This window comes from Rhinichthys klamathensis, unplaced genomic scaffold, assembly GCF_029890125.1.
Source record: "Rhinichthys klamathensis goyatoka isolate OS25496 unplaced genomic scaffold, OSU_Roscu_1.1 h1tg000051l_1, whole genome shotgun sequence".
NCBI lineage: Eukaryota > Metazoa > Chordata > Actinopteri > Cypriniformes > Leuciscidae > Rhinichthys > Rhinichthys klamathensis.
Genome location: NW_026606597.1, coordinates 461,546 through 483,093, shown reverse-complemented (window position 1 = coordinate 483,093; position 21,548 = coordinate 461,546). Strand labels below are relative to the sequence as shown.

General features: G+C 42.2%; 1 protein-coding gene across 4 annotated transcripts in view; it reads left to right on the top strand.

Moving 5' to 3' along the window:
• Positions 1 to 20,943, top strand: part of kcnc1a (potassium voltage-gated channel, Shaw-related subfamily, member 1a) — a 64,497-nt gene extending 43,554 nt beyond the window's left edge. The window contains exons 3-4 of one of the 4 annotated variants that reach the window (XM_056247944.1): positions 5,485 to 5,670; positions 20,557 to 20,943. In XM_056247944.1, coding sequence (XP_056103919.1) covers positions 5,485 to 5,670; positions 20,557 to 20,666 — 296 coding nt within the window. In that variant the 3' untranslated portion in view covers positions 20,667 to 20,943. Of the gene's footprint in view, positions 1 to 5,484; positions 5,671 to 15,349; positions 15,979 to 17,169; positions 19,308 to 20,556 lie in introns of those variants that run through there. The other 3 variants (XM_056247942.1, XM_056247945.1, XM_056247943.1) reach the window with 3 other exon arrangements.
• Positions 20,944 to 21,548: the final 605 nt, after the last annotated feature.

Below are 21,548 nucleotides of genomic sequence, written 5' to 3'. Positions count from 1 at the left end.
ATTGTCAGTTATTTATACAAGGAGAGTCTTTCCTCCAGTCTTTACATGCACAATCATTATGTCCTGTTAGTTTAAGACAAATCTTTGTTATGAAGTGAAAGGATGGGTTTTCACACAATATTTCATTCTCTGTATTTTTACACTGCACTAGAGCCTGTTGCTATGGCAACAGTGTCCAAGCTACCACACAATAGGAATCGCACTCTGCAATGAGCTGCAGTCATTCACTCGCCTTGCACGACTCCTGTGCCGTTCACACGGTACTGCAAAAACACACACAGTAAGATGGTCTGAGGATGAAGGTAGTATAAATCAATGCGTGACCTGCTGTTAAGTGGCTCTCTTGATTTTAGAAATAAAAGGTCTCTGGTAGTGTTTTTTTTAGGGATTTATCGGCATCATTTGTAATGTTTAGACTTAAGATGAGAGTGAGACATAATACATATTGAAACCAATTCAATTTTGGTCTTCATGCCAACTGGATTGAAAATATTAAACATTCTCTACATAAAAACAATTTATAGATGTTCTTCCTTTCCTTCATTCTCTCTCTCTCTCTCTCTCTCTCTCTCTCTCTCTCTCTCTCTCTCTCTCTCTCTCTCTCTCTCTCTCTCTCTCTCTCTCTCTCTCTCTCTCTCTCTCTCTCTCTCTATCAGCTTTTCTAAATCTCTCTTGTAAATGAGTTTACAGATGGCACAAAGGCCTTGATTATCAGCTCCATCCATTTGACTTTGGGCAGAGAACCGTAAGAATCACCAGCACATAGAGCGAAAGCATCTGTTGAATTGGCCACGGTTGCAGAGAAACACAGCAAACACTGTCAGCTCTGTGACACACACACACACACACACACACACACACACAGATGAGTCAACACCCTGTCCTTTATAGACAGTGCCTATATCCATCCCTGTCGTATAGTTATTTCTAAATCTAAGGTCTCCTGAGAAATATGAGTTGTGTAATTATCATTATGCTTTTGGCCCTGTTTTTTATTCAAAATGGTCCACTCACACTTAACATCCAGCCTAATGGTATTTTAAGAGCTGCTGTAAATTGTGTCATTCATAGATCTGAAATAATATAAATATTGTCATATGTATCATAAATATATAGTTTGGGTTCAGTATATTTCAGCACCCCTGTATTTCAAGGAATAGTTGCTATTAATTGGATTCAGTCACAGCCGCAGGAAAGAAGATGCTATGCATGTATATATATACTGTACGTGTGTGCTTGTCACTACATGCATCTTTCAGTCTTTATATTCAAGACTGAATTTGGTTGTAGAATGTAGTTGTTCCCAGTAATCCATAAACAACTGAACTGTGTGTACAGAACAACATAAACCTTTTTTATGTATGTGTGTGGCCAATGATCCGAACTGATGCTTAAACTTTATGGGCCCTATTTTAACGATCTGAAACGCAAGTGTCAAAGCGCAAAGCGCAAGTAACTTTGTGGGCGGATCCCGGCGCTGTTGCTATTTTCCCGGCGGGATAAATGCCTCTTGCGCCTGGCGCAAATCTGGTTGGTCTGAAGTAGCTTCATTATTCATAGGTGTGGTTTGGGCGTAACGTGAAATAAACCAATCAGAGCGTCATCTCACATTCCCTTTAAGAGCAGGCGCGCTTGTTCTAAAGCGGATTCCTATTATAACGGCGGATTTGCCAGGCGCTCGCCAGGAGCGGTTCACAGCCGAGGAGAGCAACGTTCTCGTCAGGGCCGTAAAACACAAAGAAGTGACATTGGGGATGGAGAAAGTTTGAGAAACCCACCCAAATTAACTTCTGTTAAACAGGCGTATGATAATTTGGGTAAATGTGTAAGCTACATCTATGCTTTTATAATAAATTGTCTATCTATCTATCTATCTATCTATCTATCTATCTATCTATCTATCTATCTATCTATCTATCTATCTATCTATCTATCTATCTATCTATCTATCTATTGTAATAATGTATGATTTGCAAAAATGAAAACTGCTGCTTAGATGAGAGAATCAAAGTGTATGCGCGTTGTGCACACGCTACATTGATTATGGCCAAGCATGCGCCCTTAAAATAGCATAATGAACAACGCGCAACGCGCCACTGACCTTAGACTAGGTTTTTTCTGGTCAGTGGCGCATTTGTTTTATAGAACAGCAAAATAGCATGAGGGAAAGTTTGCGCCGGAACACGCCTCCTCTTTGCGCTGAACCGCCCCGGGGAGCGCAAGTGTAGCTATTTCTTAGTTAACCGACGTGTGTCTGTGGAGGGAAAAGTCCGCTTTGCGCGGGTGCAAAATAGGAATGATACATGCGTCAGTGTACAAAGTCATTTGCGCCGAGTGCAAGATAGGGCCCATTGTCTGTTATTCATATGATAGAGGTTTATGAATGGATAAAAATTAGGAGAGTGCAGAAAGTGAGGGGATTGATGAAGAAAAAGAAGGATTTGATCATGGTTAGCAGCGAGGAAGTAGGGCACCTGATCTGTCCTTCACTGGGGCTCTATACCTCAAATATGTAAATATAATAATGACCATTCTCATTCATACAGAATTATTCACAACTGAATTTTGTACACTAACCAGCTGAACAAAATGTCTCAAAAGCCTTTGAGATTTTAGTTACTTTTAATGGTACATTTGGTACTGTTATATTCTTTCATAAATTTTTAACTAGTTAGAAATTATTCATGTGTTGTGACTATTCATGTGTTGTGACATCACAAATGTGACTGCGATAGGTAGCAAAGCCAGGCATAGCAGCACCAAACACCATACAGATTCTGTAATCAGCATTCAGACATGCAGTTTATGTAGAAACAGAAAATATCGACTTTTTTTCAAATTGCTTACACACTAAAAGTGGAACTTGAGGCCCGCTCAGTGAAACCATTCACTCATGTACCTAATCTTCAGACTAAGTCTGCTCAAATTACCCCCTTGAATATCTGTTTATAGTGTAAATATATATGTATATATATTTACATATATGTTTGTATGTATATACATTTATGTGTATATATATATTTTCATAAATGTATTCACACACACACACGCACACACACATGCACACAACATGCAAAACATAAGACATCTCTTGCAAAAGCAAACAACTAATTTAACTCATTACACACACACACACACACACACACACACACACATATATATATAATATATATATATATATATGTGTGTGTGTGTGTGTGTGTGTGTGTGTAAAGCAGCTCTAACAAACCAATAGTCTCAATATTCATCTCAAGTCACTTCGGTGTTGATTCAGTTCAGTTCAATAACTGTAACATTCATTAATTGTGCATACATACTGTATACAGTGTATTTGTGCACATACGTACGTGTGACACACTCCTGTACACTCCACTGCACACTGAACAAGCAAAAGACACAAGATAGTAGTGCTTTAATTTTTTTCACATCTGTGTGTAGTATGGTGTGTATGTTGCTAATCATTTGATGTTTGTGTGTAGAGTTAGCACAAAAATTTTTTTTTGGAAGAGTTAAATTAGTTTTATTTGCTTTTGCAAGAGATGTCTTATGTTTTGCATGTTGTGTGCATGTTTTGTGGTTTTGTGTGTAGAGTTTCAAGAAATGGAGCCATAGTTTCAGAAATTGTGTGTAAGCAATTTGATTTTTTTTTTTAATACTTCTGGTCTTTCTGCTAATGCATTTTACATGAGAAAAAAGTATACTATGTATATGCAAATTACTAAACTTCACAAACGCAATCACCTGAGCTGTAAATGCCATGTCACCAGTCACTCCATAAAATATCTATTAATATAATGAAATACTAGAGACTTTATTATTGCGTGATTTTGTTTTCTTAGAATACAATAATTGTTGACAAATTTTTAAATGGCCATCATAGAGAAACATTTTGCCTGCAGTGTGAAAGTGAAAGAGAAACAGAAACAACAGTAGAGAGACTGAGAGGAAGGCCTGTTCGTCAGACTATTCATAAAGATGAGTCATCTCGTCATTCCTCCTTGTTTCCAAGAAGCTTCTCCATCACAGAGGCTTGCATCACTTCACAACTTTTCCTGTGTGTGTGTGTGTGTGTGTATGCTTTTTAGTATTTGTGTGCTGTTAGCTCACAAATGTGTGCACACCATGAACCACGAATAAACACACAAAAAAATACCAATACACATATCTGCTCCTTTGACATTTCTTAGAATTTTCTATTTTCTTCAGTTAGTTTTGAAGAATATCCTGACCACTCTTTTCATTGTAATTTCGTTGTAATTAATTCATTGGGGCTGTATCATAAAGTATCATGAAAATGGCTCATATGACTTGTGCTCTATAAGTCAGAAGCTTAATGATAGATTTGTGTGAGGAACAGACTCCTTGGTGCAACCATCAGAGTTTATATGAGAAATGACGATGTCCAATTGTTGAACAAATCATTCTTTTGAATCTTTTCAGTTGATTCAGCTTCAGTTTGTTCATCACAAAACTTTTGTATGGCTTTGGAAGACAGTGAGTAAATTATGACATAATTTTCATTTTATATTTGGGTTAAATAAATTATATTAAGTAGGTATCAATAATATGTTGAGTCACCGTGGTAATGTACACCATAGTGCGTATGTGTCTGCAGGGTATGCTTGATGTACTATCTATCAATAGGCCATAATGAAATGTAACCAATATACCAACAGGACTCCTGACCTATTTAAATAACCGTAAAGTTGAAGCCTGCCGTACTTGCTGATAGATGCTCTTCTGTTGACAGTAATATGTTAGCAAGAGCCTGCTTCAATCAATGTTAGCGATACAATGGAAAATCCAGGTGGGAGAAATGATAGTTCACAGCGCTCTTTCCTCTGAGGAGCTTTGGCAGTGCTCTGCCTTCTCACAGGTCTGATCGATGAGGCGTAAATCGCCTGAGCAGAAGCTTCTGGCTGCCAGAGAGCTCACAGGTGAAAAGGCAGGTTGCCATGAGCTGTTTCTATATATTACACCAAGGCTAGGGGCTATAATTCAATGCATCTCCCTCACTTTTTTTGGAGCAAAACCAGAGCTGCACCCTGCTGTTTGGTCAAATGTAGTGCTGAAAACAAGTGAGGTGTAGGTGTTTGCAGTACTAGCTTTTAGGAGATTTTGTTATTTTAACTAATTCACAGCTAAATTTATTCCCATACAATAAATATATGAGCAGACAATTTTTATCAAATACAAAACAATACGATTTACAACTGCATCTATTCGAAGCTATGTATTTTATCAGTTCATGAAACACTGTAATCAGGAGAACAGGTTAACATTGCTTTTGTTGTTGAATGAGTATGCTTTATAGTCCCTTATTTAAACCTCAAATTAAATGAATAAATGCAAGCATTCATAACATATATTTACATCCATGTCACAAGCAGGGCTTCCCATTACCCTCTCCCGTCCTCGCTTGTATCAGTCTTGATGTATCGCCATTGCTACATGTTCTTCTTACATGTGCTTCTGTGTTTGAAGATCCCAAAGTGAACGGTGATGCAGCTAAAGCAGCGCTGGCCAATGAGGATTGTCCCCACATAGACCAAACCCTTTCTCCTGAGGACGGTCAGATCTTTAACCCAAGTGAGCCACGGGGAGAAACTCCTTGTTTTCTGCTGAACGTCGGCAGACGATCTACAAACACGGGTACCCGAGTGAGGAAGGGTATGTAACCTCTGCGTGAGGCTATTGTCTGACACACACACACACACACACACACACACACACACACACACACAAATCATACCAGGTGCATTACACAGTAAATAAAGACAGTCCAAGCATACAGACAAGCAGAGCGCGCCCACAACAGACAGTTTATAATGATGCAAAGCTGCTATTTTATCACAAATTAAATAAAAGACCAAATTTATGCTTAAAGCTGCTGTAGGTAACTTTTGTAAAAAAAAATAATAATACATATTTGTTAAAACTGTCATTATGTCCTGACAGTAGAATATGAGACAGATAATCTGTGAAAAAATCAAGCTCCTCTGGCTCCTCCCAGTGGTCCTATTGCCATTTGCAGAAATACACCGCTCCCGGTCAGAAACAACCAATCAGAGCCAGGATGAATGTCTTAGCAGTGTCAATCACGCTCGTGTACGCGCTGATCACACCCCTCTCTTGCACAGCGCATACCGTCGTTCAAACTCAAGATTGTCGGTGTGCCGCAGCTGTGCTAATGGCGGAGAAACAACCTAAACTGCCAATTTCTCGAGTGGCACCTGCTCATAAAACAAAGACGGGTAAAAGGAAAAAGACCGATGACGATAAACAAGCGAAAAAGAAAGAATTAGACAGTGCCCATTGACTCGGTGTCAAAACGTCTCAGGTTACGTATGTAACCCTGGTTCCCTGAGAGGGAACGAGACGCTGCGTCGAGACGCGGTGGGAACGCCCCTGCGTGATTGCGTCATGAAGCAAGTGTATAATCAGTCCAATGGAGAGACGAGACGTCATAGGCGGGTGACGTCATCGACCAGGAAACTATAAAGCACACCTGAAAACAGGCCGCGCTAGCTTCTGATAGGCCGAAGCAAGTCGATCACAGGCATGCAGGGAGTATGGCAGGGCGACGCAGCGTCTCGTTCCCTCTCAGGGAACCAGGGTTACATACGTAACCTGAGACGTTCCCTTTCAAGGGAACTCGAGCTGCGTCGAGACACGGTGGGAACCCTATACCCACGACGCCATATGACAAATGCCTGTTCTGTGTGAAGTCCTTGCGCACACTAAGAAGCAAGCACCCTAGACCCCGGAGTGGAGCCTAGATCCAAGTCATAGCCTTTGAGGCAGCCATACTCCTAGTATCTTGGTCAGACGCCTCACAGTGCCGCGAAGGAAACGTACTATAGGGTGTCTCCCCAAGGATACACCACTTAAAGGGACATGGTAAGCAGCTAAGGCTGCCATGTACACCTTTAGTGTGGAGGGGGATAGACCTGCAGAGAAACGCTCCTGCAGGAACTCCAGCACTGCAACCACAGGGCAGATAACTGGGTCCAGCTGGTGCTCTCCGCACCAGGAAGTAAACAGTTTCCACTTCAAGGTGTAGAGTTTCCTCGTGGAGGGAGCTCTGGAGTTGAGAATGGTCTCAACAACCTCAGTTGAGAGACCTGAACTTATGAGCTGGGCCCCCTCAGAGGCCAAGCCCAAAGTTTCCACAATTCTGGGCGGGGGGAAGGATCAACCCGCTCGACTGAGAGAAAAAGTCCCCCCGAGTGGAATCTCCAGAGGAGAGTCGTCGAGGAGAGACGCTCGGTCTGAGAACCATACTCGGGCCTGCCAACACGGGGCTAATAACAGAAGAAGGGCCCCGTCCCGGCGAACTCTCTCCAGAACTCCCTGGAGCAGAGAGATCGGGGGAAATGCGTACAGACGTGACCTCGGCCACGTCTGCATCATAGCGTCCAGCCCCAGAGGAGCTGGCTGACTGAGTGAGAACCATAGTGGACAGTGTGTGTTCTCTAAGATGCAAAGAGGTCTACTTCTGCTCGACCAAAGTTTTTCATAGGAGTTCCACCACCTCGGGGTGGAGTCTCCATTCCCCGTGCCTCGGCCCCTGCCTCGACAGGATGTCTGCTCCTGGATTATGTAAGAGACCACCGACGTGTTGTCTGTGCAGACAAGCACATGGTGACCTCTCAGGTATGGCAGGAAGTGCTTGAGAGAGAGAGATTGAAACACCGCCATAATTTCTAGCCGATTTATGTGCCAAGAAAGTAGATGGTCCTGCCAAAGACCTTTCGCCGAGCGACCACTCATGATCGCCCCCCCAACCTGTGAGGGAAGCATCCGTCGATAGCTACGCGTCGACAAGAAGCCCCCAGCACTGGGCCCAGGGCGAGGAACCAAGGTTTGTTCCACATGACTAAGGCACGTAGGCATTGCCGCGTGACCTTGATCATGCGAAACGGATTTCCCCTCGAAGAAACCCCTTGGTCCTGAGCCACCACTGCAGAGGTCTCATGTACAGGAGGCCAAAAGTTATTACGTTGGACGCAGCTGCCATGATACTCACCAGTCTCTCAAACTGTTTCGCAGTGAGTGACTGGCCTAGTTTTACCTAGGCCGAAGAGATGAACCCGATATTGGTACACTCCGCCCCCGAAAGCAAACCTCAGGGACTTCCTGTGTGGAGGACGCGTCCTTCCATCTATCGTGACAAACCAGTCCTCGGACTGAATCTGTGACACAATCTGTTTGAAATGTAAGCATCCAACCTTCTTTGGAACAATGAAGTAACGGCTGTAAACCCCTGACTCCCTACTGGGAGGAGGAACCCTTTCTATAGCCTCCTTTCGCAGAAGAGTCTGTACTTCTTGCTCCATAGCCAGAGCCTGCTCGGGGTCCACCACGTAGGGAGGACCCCTAGAAATCTAGGCGGAAGAACCGAACTGGATTCTATTTCTATAGTGAGCAGGACCCAATGAGATATATTTGGCAGTAGCTTACACGCTGCTAGAAAATCTACTAAGGGGACCAGTCTCTCAAGACTGGCCTCTGGTATTGGTCGAACAGCCACTTCGGTGCCCTGTAATGGCGAACCGGCAGTGAACAACTGAACTGACTGTTCTACGACCCTCCTCGGAGGATCGTTCGGGAACGCTGACACCTCGGTGCCCTGAATGGCGAACCGGCAGGGAACAACCGAACTGGCAGCGCTGCGACCCTCCTCAGAGAGTCGCTTCCCAGGAATGATAACATAACCAGAGCCGGACCCAACGAGATATATTTGGCAGTAGCTTCCGCGCTGCCAGAAAATCTACTAAGGGTACCAGTCTCTCGAGACTGGTAAATGGTAAATGGTAAATGGACTGCATTTATATAGCGCTTTCACAGACCGAATGGCCACCAAAGCGCTTTAAAATTTGCCTCACATTCACCCATTCACTCACTTATTCATACACCGACGGCAGTGTCAGCCATGCAAGGCGCCATCCAGCTCGTCGGGAGCAGCTGGGGTTAGGTGTCTTGCTCATGGACACCTCGACACTTGGTCAGGTGGAACCGGGGATTGAACCACCAACCTTCCGGTTTGTAGACAACCTACATGAACCACTTAGCCACTGCCGCCCCTGGATTTAACTAGGGATGGCCCGATACCATTTTTTTTCAAACCGATACGAGTACGAGTATTTACATTTGTGTACTTGCCGATACCGAGTACCGATACCGATATTTCTACCGCAAAAGTAATAGGCTCCCAGAAAAGAAGACGACTATTTTAGAACACAGGTTAGAAGACTGTTTTTATTTTCTTCTCTGCTTGTTTTAACAAGTCTAAAAATAAATAAAAATTAGTAAAATAATAAATGTATTAACACACAAACCACTGTTAATTTAACATAAAAGCAAGCAGGCTACTGCGTGCATGGTCTGGCATGACTGAATGCGCGCAAAGTGCGCTCCCTTAATAAATCCTAAAAGCTGACAGTTCATCGCGATCTCACACATCTCTGTTATTATCAATGAAGCTGACTGCACAATCAATCTTTCATAATATCCACACTTTGTTTGTTATAATTAGAGGATTTGCCAGCATACAGAATTCAGCACTGAACAAAAAAGTCTGTTTTGAGCGGTGAGGGGAGTCTATCTTAAATGCTTCTGATTGGCCATTGCGTTCCAGAAATCAACACATATGTCTGTGATTGGCTACATCGCTCAACGCTGTAACCATGTTATGAATAGAAACTCTGGCCTGTAAATCGTTTCTATTTTGTTGTAGTTGTTCTTGTTGCTTTTCTGCAAGAGATGAATACAAATCTTTTAGTTTTTATGTTTTATTCATAGATATTTCTAGTTTGCGGGAGTCCCGCGAATCGTTTTATTCTCCAGTAACCCGCACACACAGAGTGAGTGCATTACCGTCCGCGCGCGCGCTCGGCCATCAGATCTATGATGCGTCTTCAGATGTTTAATTAGATTGCTGGTGTTAAACGATGTACTTTCTTTCCCTCCTCTCGACACCTTAGCTGAACATAACTCACAGTCTGCCTTGCTGTTGTCATCACCCCTTATCTTGAAATGAGCCCAAACCGCCGACATTATACTTTCCTATGCCTCAGTTCACCTCGACAAAGCACTCGCGGCGGCCAGTTTCGTTTTGCAAAATGTACGTGGTATCGGTGCGTGGTATCGGCGAATTTTTATGAGTACGAGTACGAGTATATTAGGACAGTATCGGCCCGATCCCCGATGCCAGTATCGGTATCGGGCCATCCCTAGATTTAACCGAACAGTCACTTCGGTGCCCTGAAGCGGATAACCGACAGGGAACGACCGACTTGACTGTTCCACGACCCTCCTCGGAGGATCGTTTGGGAACGCTGACACCTCGGTGCCCTGAAACGGATAACCGGCAGGGAACAACCGAACTGGCAGTGCTGCGACCCTCCTCAGAGAGTCGCTTCCCAGGAATGATAACATAACCAGAGCCTGCTCGGGGTCCACCACCGTAGGGAGGACCCCTAGAAATATGCGTGGATGAGAACCGAACTGAGTTCTGTAACCCTTTTCTATAGTGAGCAGGACCCAACGAGATATATTTGGCAGTAGTTTCCACGCTGCCAGAAAATCTACTAAGGGGACCAGTCTCTCAAGACTGGCCTCTGGTATTGGTCGAACAGCCACTTCGGTGCCCTGTAACGGCGAACCGGCAGGGAAAACCGAACTGACTGTTCAACGACCCTCCTCGGAGGATCGTTTGGGGACGCTGACACCTCGGTGCCCTGAACGGCAACCGGCAGGGAACAACCGAACTGGCAGCGCTGCGACCCTCCTCAGAGAGTCGCCCCCCAGAGGGCGCCGAGGAGACACGGATTCTCGAACCTGTCTCTGCCCGGAGGGGGCCACCCTCAGAAGCCTGATAGCCTCGGCATCAGGACTTCTTCTTAGTCGAAGCCTACTTCGAGATAACGACTATCCTCAGATATGTCTTATCCAAAAATGACTATGGCTGAGACTACTAAAAGGAACCAGCCTCTCGAGACTGGTCTCTAGTATAGCTTGAGAAGCCAATCCGGCGTCCTGGCAGGAAATAACCGAACTGACCCCTCTTAAACCCCCCTTCTGCGAGTCAGACACTGAGACTAGAACTCGCTGGAGGGCACCGAAGGGAGATGTGCACCATATAATGAGGTGTTATCCATTTCCTCTTGGGAACAACCATTTATTTCCTCAGAAATAAATGACTCCTCAAAGATCAGATGAGTACATATTTAATTTTCTCAATTAAATACAGCCAAATATCAACCAGACAAGTAAACACGGTCTGGATGAAAAAGCTGAATAGTATATTAATACAGACATTTAACTCCAGGATAAGATGAATACATATTTAATTTTCTCAAAAATTAAATGCAGCCAAATATCAACCAGACAAGTAGAAACGGTCTGGATGAAAAAGCTTAAAGCTGAATAGTATATTAATATAGACATCTAACTCCAAGGATAAGATGAGTAGCTATACACTACCGTTCAAAAGTTTGGGGTCGGTACGATTTTAAATACTTTTAAAAGAATTCTCTTCTGCTAACCATGGCTGCGCTTATTTGATTAAAAATACAACAAAAATCAGTTATAGTATTAAATATTATTCCAGTGTAAATCAGCTGTTTTCTGTGTGAATATATAGTAAAGTGTAATTTATTCCTGTGATCAAAGCTGAATTTTCAGCATCATCAGTGTCAGTGTCTTCAGTGTCAAATGATCCTTCACAAATCAGTATAATATGAGGATTTGATGCTCAAGAAACATTTATTATTATTATCAATGTTGAAACAGTTGTTGGTCTTTCAGTTGTACAGTTTTTTTTTTTTTTTTAGGATTCTTTGATGAATAGGAAGTTCAAAAGAACAGCATTTGTTTGAAATAGAATCTTTTGTAACATTATAAATGTCTTTACTGTCCTTGATAAATAAAAGTATTGATTTCTTTCCTCCAAAAAATAAAAATAAAATTCTCACTGACCCCAAACTTTTGAACGGTAGTGTATATTAAATTTTCTCAAAAATTAAATGCAGCCAAATATCAACCAGACAAGTAGAAACGGTCTGAATGAAAAAGCTGAATAGTAGCCTATAAATACAGACATTTAACTCAAAGATTAGATGAGTAGGCCTACATATTTAATTTTCTCAAATTAAATGCAGCCAAATATCAACCAGACAAGTAGAAACGGTCTAGTTTAAAGGCTGAATATAGTGTATTAATATAGACCTCATATTATAATCTCAAACAATAAAGAATACAAAATTAGTTTTCAAACAAACATAAGAGAACGAGAGAAAGGGAAATTTCCCGTCTACTTAGTTCCCTGTGCATATTAGCTACCATTTATCTACACGTTGCCTCGGCAAACGTGAGAAGAGCCACTTTATTATGCAGAAATGCAGACCCATAAATTATAATCACGCGCTGCCTCGGCAAGCGCGCGATCTGAGCCACAGATTCTTATTGTAGAGATGCAGACCCATAATCTACGCGCTGCCTCGGCAAACGCGAGATCTGAGCCAATAGATTCTTATTGCAAACCCGTAATCTACGCGCTGCCTCGGCAAACGCGAGATCCGAGCCACGACTCTTATGCAGCCCGTAATCTACGCGCTGCCTCGGCACACGCGAGATCCGAGATCGAGTCACAGAATCTTTATTGCAGACCCGTAATCTACGCGCTGCCTCGGCAAACGCGTAGATCCCAGCCAAATCTTTATTGACTTTCTTCCCTCGAGAAGAAAGCCAACAAGAGCAGAGCTAAAACTCTCGATAGTGCATATGTTACACGTCGGGAATTTATGAATGAACACAGTCAGACCCAATTTACTAGAGCTGACCGTGCATGCTCCACTCCCAAACAGACAACACATGAATCGCGTGTGTCCCCACTCGTAATGAAGCGAGGGCAGGGATGAACACACGATCCAAGGCTGTTTGCTCTCCATACTCCTGTCTAATATATATATAATGCTTGTGGACAAACAACAATAAATAGACAGAGACAAGATCACACAGAGCGCTTGCTGAAGGCACAGAAGCTAGCGCGGTCTGTTTTCAGGTGTGCTTTATAGTTTCCTGGTCGATGACGTCCCCCGCCAATGACGTCTCGTCTCTCCATTGGACTGATTATACACGTGCTTCACGACGCAATCACGCAGGGGCGTTCCCACCGCGTCTCAATGCAGCTCGAGTTCCCTTAAAAGGGAACTCTAGCCGCGTAACATGTAGATAAAATGTCACGCACTGTGCAAAGCAACAATTGAAACCTGCTAATTCACTGGCTTGTCAGGTTGCTGAAATAATGTACTTGCAAACCTTATCTAGCATTAGGCCTACATATCGCTAGAATAATTACTTACATACTGTTACGTTAGTTACCGTTATATTATCTTACTAGCTATTTATAACTTATAGAAAGGGTGCAACGTTATAAAGTTACATTACATGTATTGCAAAATACGTAATGATTTGAGGACCAAGTTTGTAGTCAAAGAATGGGCAGGCCTTAGTCAATGTAAAGCATATTGTTGATGTTTCGTCCCTACTAATGAATGTGCCATACAGTAACTGTTTATCCGCCGTCATCGGTGGCCCTGCTTACTAGCCTGCGTGTTCACGGCAGGCTCCGCTGTGGGGGAGGAGCTGTGGAGGGAGGGCTGTAGTGCAGCAGAGAGCAAGGGGGTGGGACCTGTAAGTTGTGCTTGTTCAAATTTTCAGGCTAAGTCAACGTTTTCTCAAAACTCCCTACTGCAGCTTTAAATTTCCTCAGCCATCTCAGATTTTAGTCAGAACAAGACATTACATACATGGGCTCACAAACCCCATCTTTTGTTTAAAGGGGACCTACTATGCAATATTCACTTTTGCATGGTGTTTGAACATACATTTGTGTTGGCAGTGTGTACACAACCAGTGATACAAATCCACCCACTCCTTTATTTTTTATTGCAATAAATCAAGCAGAGTCTCAGAACAAGCTGTTTGCAGATTCTGGGCAAAGTGACGTCACATTGGACAGGCCACGCCCACGACTGTTGACGGACTCTGCCGTATTAGCTCCCCGTCCTAAGTTGGTTGTACACTGTCTGCCTTTTTCTCCAGGCCGTAGGCTCAATACAAAGGGACAATACAAAACACAGGTTTTGTAAAAAAGTTGTTGCTCAAGGATGGATCAGTACCAACTGTTCATGATCCAGCTTATAGTCCCCGGAGCGATACTGGTCACGGCAGTAATGAAAGGGAGAGCGCACACTTTATTAAAATTCATCAGTTGTTTTACAGATTTTTTTTCAGTTTTACCAGTTTATTAAGCACCCCCCAAAATAGGCATACGGTCTTTATATACACCGCTACTGACAGTTTCTGACATTGTTAGTGCGTGAGATTGTCCTGTTTTGTTGTTGCATGAGCTCTTGAAGCTCCGCCCTCTTCTAGAAAAGGGTCTGAAAGCACCAGCTCATTTGCATTTAAAGGAACACACACAAAAGTGGCAATTTTAACATGCTATAAAAAATGATCTTTGGGGTGTGGTGAGCTAAAACTTTACATAAACATTTTGGGGACATCAGAGACTTATTTTACATCTTGTAAAAAGGGGCATAATAGGTCCCCTTTAAAGTTTCACTTTCATTAGTTATTTTATTATATTTCAAATACTACTATCAACATTTTTCAAATGTAAATAAGATGAGACAGGGAGTTTCCAATAGAGTCCCTTCCCTGCAAGTTCAGATCCTTCCACAAGCCACATTTCTTTTAAAGGTGGGGTATGTGATTTTCAAAACGGCCGGCAGATTTTGAAAATACACAACTCAAAAGGTCCTACCTTCTTTCCTCCAACGCTGGCCCTGACTCGCTCGAGGGGGATGGGGGTATGGTACGACTGTTTGATTGACGCACTGACTGTCCAATGATTCTAGGTGGTCTTGGAAATGATTGGCTGGAGTTTTTCGAGTCCTGCCCATTCCACAGATGATTAAATTGCTTAATTTTCATTTCAGTGCTTCTAACTCAGTGGCTGTAAGTGGGTTAGGAATAGGATTTCAAGTGATTTTGAAAAAATGGTCAAAAAAGAAAATCACATACCCCACCTTTAACATAATGTAAATAAGTTTTTTTTTCCACATCACGCTGCATTATGTCAAACTCATATTAACACACATACAGCTGCCTTCTGGGGCCAACCTTAATATTCCCTTTTTTCTGTTTTTCTTTGTTGTTTGTTTGTTTTTTTACTTGTTTCTTCCACCACTGTACATGCCTGTGGTCTGTCTCTATGTTTGTACCTCCTTCCATCTCTCCTTCTCTCCCGTCTTCCTTATGCTACCCGATTGGCTCATAGCCGGAATGTTCTCAGGGAGGTCAGGGGCGGAGCCGGCCGGCCCGACGCATGGCACACAGGGTTACCCACTGCTGCAGCTAGGCTGGGCGCACAGCCCAGAAGACGGCCATGCCAGGGTCACCACCTGATATCCATCCATGTTTCGCTGTCTAACACAAAAGCGTTCAAACCGCTCACAGCAGCCTTAGATAAATAAAAGGCCCCTACATGCTATGTAGCTTCACAGGCTGTCAATTAACATCACCAGATGTAGTGATTTTAAGACCAACACGATTTCATATAATCTGACACCACTGTTCTAGTTTATACATAGACTTCAGATTGCATACAGAGTTAACTTTCCACAACAATTACACCACTTACAACGACAACATAAACCTGCGATTTCTGATCACATTCAAAAGAATTTCCTGCTACCGCCCACCAATTTGTCACGTGATAATTTTCTAACCAGTAAAGCTGTCTGTCTGTGTCTTATGACATGTTGCTCTGTGTGAGCATGCTCTGTTTGACTCCAGATCTTACCTACTGCCAAAAGCACCACAAGATCATCACCAAGCAAAACTACACACACTGTTCCCAACAAATATGTTTCTTTGTCTTTGTGTTTTATATATGTTTAAGTTTATGAGTGTTTTTAGAGATGTGTGTGTGTGTGTGTTTGTGTGTGTGTGTGTGTATGTGTGCATGTAGTGCTTTTTCGGAGTGCCGTTTTTTTCTGTAGCATTATGTTGTGCATGTGTTGGGACAGTCCTACGGTCCTTGCTGCAATCTGTCCTGATGCCTGTATGGTATTGGATGAGAAGTGAAGACTTGGTTTTGCACAAAGGCAAATCATATGATAAGATGATGTATACACCACTGACATGTGTGACACCCTCTTTCATTTTGATTCAAAAGTCGCAATGAGCAATTAGTGGAGAAATGTGATGAGCAAGCATTTTATTACAAAATTAAAACAATTACAGAATGCACGTAAACTGATAATTTCTTTTTTTACCACTAGTTGTAGCACAAAAAATAAGCGAAAATGAATGAACATCAGAGAGGGTTTGATACAGTACAATTTATCAGCATCATCTCTCAAGTGATCGCCAAAATAAATGTTTTAAGATGTCAACAAAACGACTCATGTCACCAGATGATACAGTTTCCTCAGGAAATTCATTCATGGTCCGTAGCTTACTAGAAAAAAAAATATTTTAAATCATAAATATATTAAATATATTCAATGTATTATAAATGCATTATGTTTTTATGTTACTGATGTCTTAATTGTTTAATATATGTTTGAATAAATGCCTAATTCTGGAAAAATAAGTTTAAAAAGAAACACGTTTTCATGACAGCCACCATTTATATAATTATAATTATAGCATTTGAAAGCAGAGACTTTCCTTTTTCATAATGCATATACTCAAAATGTTTTTGGTCAAAATGACTCAAAATTATATAATTTAAACTATGGAAAAGTGCCTGAAACTGAGAGTCTGACCCTGACAAATCAATGGACTGGATTCTCAGGTGCCTTAATTTCAAATTTATGAGTTAATTTGAATTTCTAGATCAACAAATCTGCGAACTGCTAAATTCTACTCAAAATTTTTGCCTTGCAATCAATAGCCTTCTTTTCTCACTCTAATGCCAGACTAACCAACCGATCTTTGTGCATGCCCTCACGCAGAGATTGCATGCAATCTTAAACCCTTTAAACCTGACCCATAACAGCAAACATTGTGTGGAGCAAACTGACAGATGTCAAGACGAAACCTTTGAATCTCAGCAACTGCCATGTGCACATTTCTCTCCACTAAACCAAGGTTATCAAAAGTCCCGAAGCCTGGGCACCATAACCAGCAAGGCCCGAACACTGGCCGAGGTAGTATCGATGCCCACCCGGTCCTGCGGCCCACCTGTTCTCTTGCGGAGGTCCCATTCTCCAATCCCCTCCATTCTCTAAGAAATGGAGCAGTGATAAAGTTAGAGTTGCCTCCCTGGGTCTTCTTCCTGCTCTGCTGCTTTCTCTTCTGTGTTTGCTTTGGTCTGGATTGTCTTGTTCTCTGGTCCTTGTCTTCTGGAGCTGTCTCCTCGTCTCCTCTTCTGTCCAATTTGCTTGTTTCTTGTCTTTACATATACAGAATCTTGACTCACACAAAGCCATCAGAGAAAGAAAACTTCCAAAAGATCTCAGGGAAATTTTTAAGGATTAGGGTTAGGACGAGAGTTTATTAGACATAATAAAAGAACTGGGATGAGGAAGGTAAACCTTTCTTTATTTTTCCAGGGACCATTATAACTGGAAACTTCTGATAGAAAGACTGCGATCTAATGAGGCAAAACCTCCCTTCAAATGATATATATCGTGATTTTTTTTAGATTTACTATGAATATTGAAATCCTCTCCCGTCAGAGTATATTCTTGCATAAAACCCTTTCTGACATCTGGAAGACAAAACAATCTATGCTCTATCGGTTTCTTTTTTGTTTAGTTTCCCCATTTAACTTTTTACTGTACTTCCCCTTTGCTCTGGAGTCTTGCTCCCTTCTTTCTTTATCACCTCTTTAATGAGACCCCAGGTAGGAGGTATCAGGACTCCCTTTTTCTCTCCTCCGCTGTCAACGGCAAATGTCTCTACTTCCTTTGCAATTCTTTCATTCTCCCTGTGCATTTCTGTCCATCTCTCTTTCTCCAAACTTTTTAGCCCTGGGTTGCAAAAGCAACCCAAATGAATGTTTTTACCATACAGAAAAAAGGAAGTCTTATTTTCTCAGCCCATTTCCTCATTCTGTGAGCTGAATGAAAACAAGGCCCAATGGCTGGATGACCCTGAGCAATCCCATCCTCCCCTGTATTTTCTACTGCAGATCCATGCAAAGAGGACACTGCCCTAGTTAAGTATATGCAGTCAGAGGTGCTTAAAGTGACCTGAGAAGGCAGGAGCATCTCAAACCTTCTCCAGCCTTGCTGGACTCCACAATGGCCAGAGGGATTTCAGGCTGGAATCCAAAGGAGGGACGTATATGTAGAGGGAAAACGAGCACAATAGAGGATGCCAGTCGACGCAGTGGCAAACATTTTTGATTTAGATTCCGACAGTGTGAGTGATCTCATGGACCAGGACTTTTATAAGGAAGACCTTAAGGACCATCAACTGCAGAGTGACACGAATGGTTGGATTTAAAGCCAGCAAAATGAGTATATAATCATAATACTAATGATAGTACCTGCAGTGACAGATGTAGTGGACTCTTACCTGTTCATTTTAGCATGAGCTGCATGGTGTTACATTAAAAAAGAGGAAAATAATCAATATCTGTTATGAATATCTGTATAAAACAAATATTTTCTTTCAAGAGTTCTTGACTTTTGCAGAATTGACATGTAGCCATGGATAATGAGATTTTCAGAAACCATGTTCTTTATTTCAGCAACAGATTTCTTTCATGTTATTCTGTCTTTGTTGCTAACCACATGACTCAGCTCTGGTCACATTGACCTCACATTCTGAATGAGACGCAGTGGTTACTGCCATGAGATGGATTGTAAATTCCACTATTCAACATTGTTTCTGTCTGGCATGCTTGTGATTCTGGATCTTATAGGGAAAAAACAAAAACTGAGCAAAATGAGTTATTTTTCTGTTTCATGTCATAATTATCAGTGAATAGATCCTGTGGAAAACTGTCGTGCGCAACTGTTTATTTCACATATCAAGTGCAGACTTTTGACAGTGTTATTTTTGGAGAAAAAACATCAAAAATAAGAAAAACGACATCCTGTCGAGATGTTTTACATTTTCTCTCATTACTTTTAGGTACTAAAACACAAAGAAAAGCAAAAAAGACAGATGTATATTTACATTATAAGAGAATTGTATGCAATTGAGAACTTTGGGGGAAAACAAATGCATGCACTGTTATGCAACAATAACTGCATAGAAAAAAAAGAAAAACATGACTACAATCATAGCATGAAATAAATTTTGTATGAAACTTGTTAGAGTGCTTGGGGTTTTTCTTTCATTGATTGCAGTGAAATGTATCTTTCATTGGATGATGTATATTTCATTGGATACCAATACTCTCTTTGACCTGAAGTTGCCAGGCACAAATGGCGCTTTTCCACTGCATAGTACGGTACGGTTCGGTTCGGTACGGCTCACTTGTGGTGCTTTTCCACTGCATGGTCCGGTACGGTACGGCTCGCTTCGGCTCGCTTTAAATGGTACCTGGTCTGTTGAGGTTCCAAGCGTACCGTACCGGTACTTAAATGTGACGTAAAAACACTGCAGATCACTGATTGGTCAGACAGAATCGTCACTACCAGCGTCATTGGACACTAAACCCGCTAGATTTAAATAACCGGTAGACAACAGCCAACGCGGTAGCATCTGTTTTTTAAACTTTAAAAACAAATGGCTGAATCGTGGTCAGTGGACGAGGTGCAGACGTTCCTCTCGTTGGTTGCCGAGGAGCGGATCCAGCGAGAGCTGGATGGGGCAAAACGGAATGAAAAAGTGTTCCAAGAAGTAGCTCAGCTCTTAGCCGCACACGGCTATCACCGGACCTACAAGTGTAGGGACAAAATAACGATCAGTCCCACCCACTTTGAAGAGGTACTAACTGCGGTGGAAAAGCACCCGAGCTAAAGCGAACCGAACCGTGCCGTACCGAGTCGAGTCGTACCACGCAGTGGAAAAGCGAAGCGAGCCGAAACGTTCCGCGCCGAGTCGAACCGTACCGAGCCGAACCGAGCCGTACCAGCAGTGGAAAAGCGCCAAAAGAGCTGGATTGGAAGGTCTTTGATGCAAGTGAAAAGGGGGGGGGGAGTGTCTCCAGGTGGAGCAGCATGGCAGACTGCACTGATGAGCATGCTGATGAATTAAACCATTAACATTAAGGAAACCATGAAACACCTGCATGCTGTGAACAAGCTGAAGTTTTGAACAAATGGTGTCAACATACACTCTGCTCAATGAGGTATGATGCTAAAGCCTGCCTTACGCCTGCTGAACGTGCCTGCTAGCAGACCGCATTAACGTCACCCTCTGCTCTCCTTTCATCCCTTCTTCCTACTTCTCCTGACCCTTTCCATCTCTCCTCTGCGCTGGCTCGCAAGTCATCCTGCACCCTCTTCACCCGTCTTTGTTTTCTAGGTGTCTGGGTAATAACTCGTTTGTTGTCTCTCTTCTTTTTCATGTCTGTAGAGGCTTCCCGGCAGGGCCGGCACAAACCGCCTGCAGAATCTGTGTGTGTCATGAATCGTGGTGTTCCAACCACTGTGTGCATGGCCCAGAACACCTCTCCCACTTCCTGATAACTCTCTATAAGTCTGTTTGTTGTTCACGAATAGGTGGAAGACCCGTTTTGACACATTTAAATGTATTTCAGAGGGACATGTTTGTTGGAGGCTGATAGTATTGCCAACTTGTAGTGGTGTAAAATGTGTATTTGAGTGCATGGGTGTTCAATATGTGTTTGTACTGTAAATATGCTTTTTGTGTTGCCCACGCTTGCGACTGAATATTTAGACTAGTATTTAGTAATCTTTACAGGGTTATAAGTCAAACCTATCCATTAACTTTTTTGTTTTTGTTTTGTGAATCACAACAAATACTCACAAACCTGCCTTTAAATTAGAATGGGCTCAAACTAATGATGTTGTTCTCTATTGTGTTGCTGCTGTAAGTCATCAGTTGCCTTTCTTTGCTGTTTGCACTTCGGAACTCAACAATAAGAATTTTTGCTGCTGGCCCCGTTACAGATAAATGTTAGTTTTAGTAACATTATTAAATGTGTTAGAAAAACATATTTGAACATTACATTCGGTTTTTACTTTAAAGGGATATTTCACGCCAAAATTAAATCTCTGTCATCTTTTACTCACTGTCATGTTGTTCTAAAGCTGCATGTCTTTCTTTCTTCCATGGAACATGAAAGAACATATTTTGAAGAATGCTGGTAACCAAACCGTTTCTTTCCCCTTTGACTTACATTTTTTTGCTCGTATAATGGAAGTCAATGGGAACCAAATGAGTTGCCAATATTCTTCAAAATATCTTCTTTTATGTTCTGCAGAAAAAAGAATGGAATACAGGTTTGGAATGACATGAGGGTAAGTCAATTATGACAGAATTTTCATTTTTGAGTTCATTTGCAGCTTTTTTTTTAGCAGAATTTTCAACAGTGTTCAGTACAT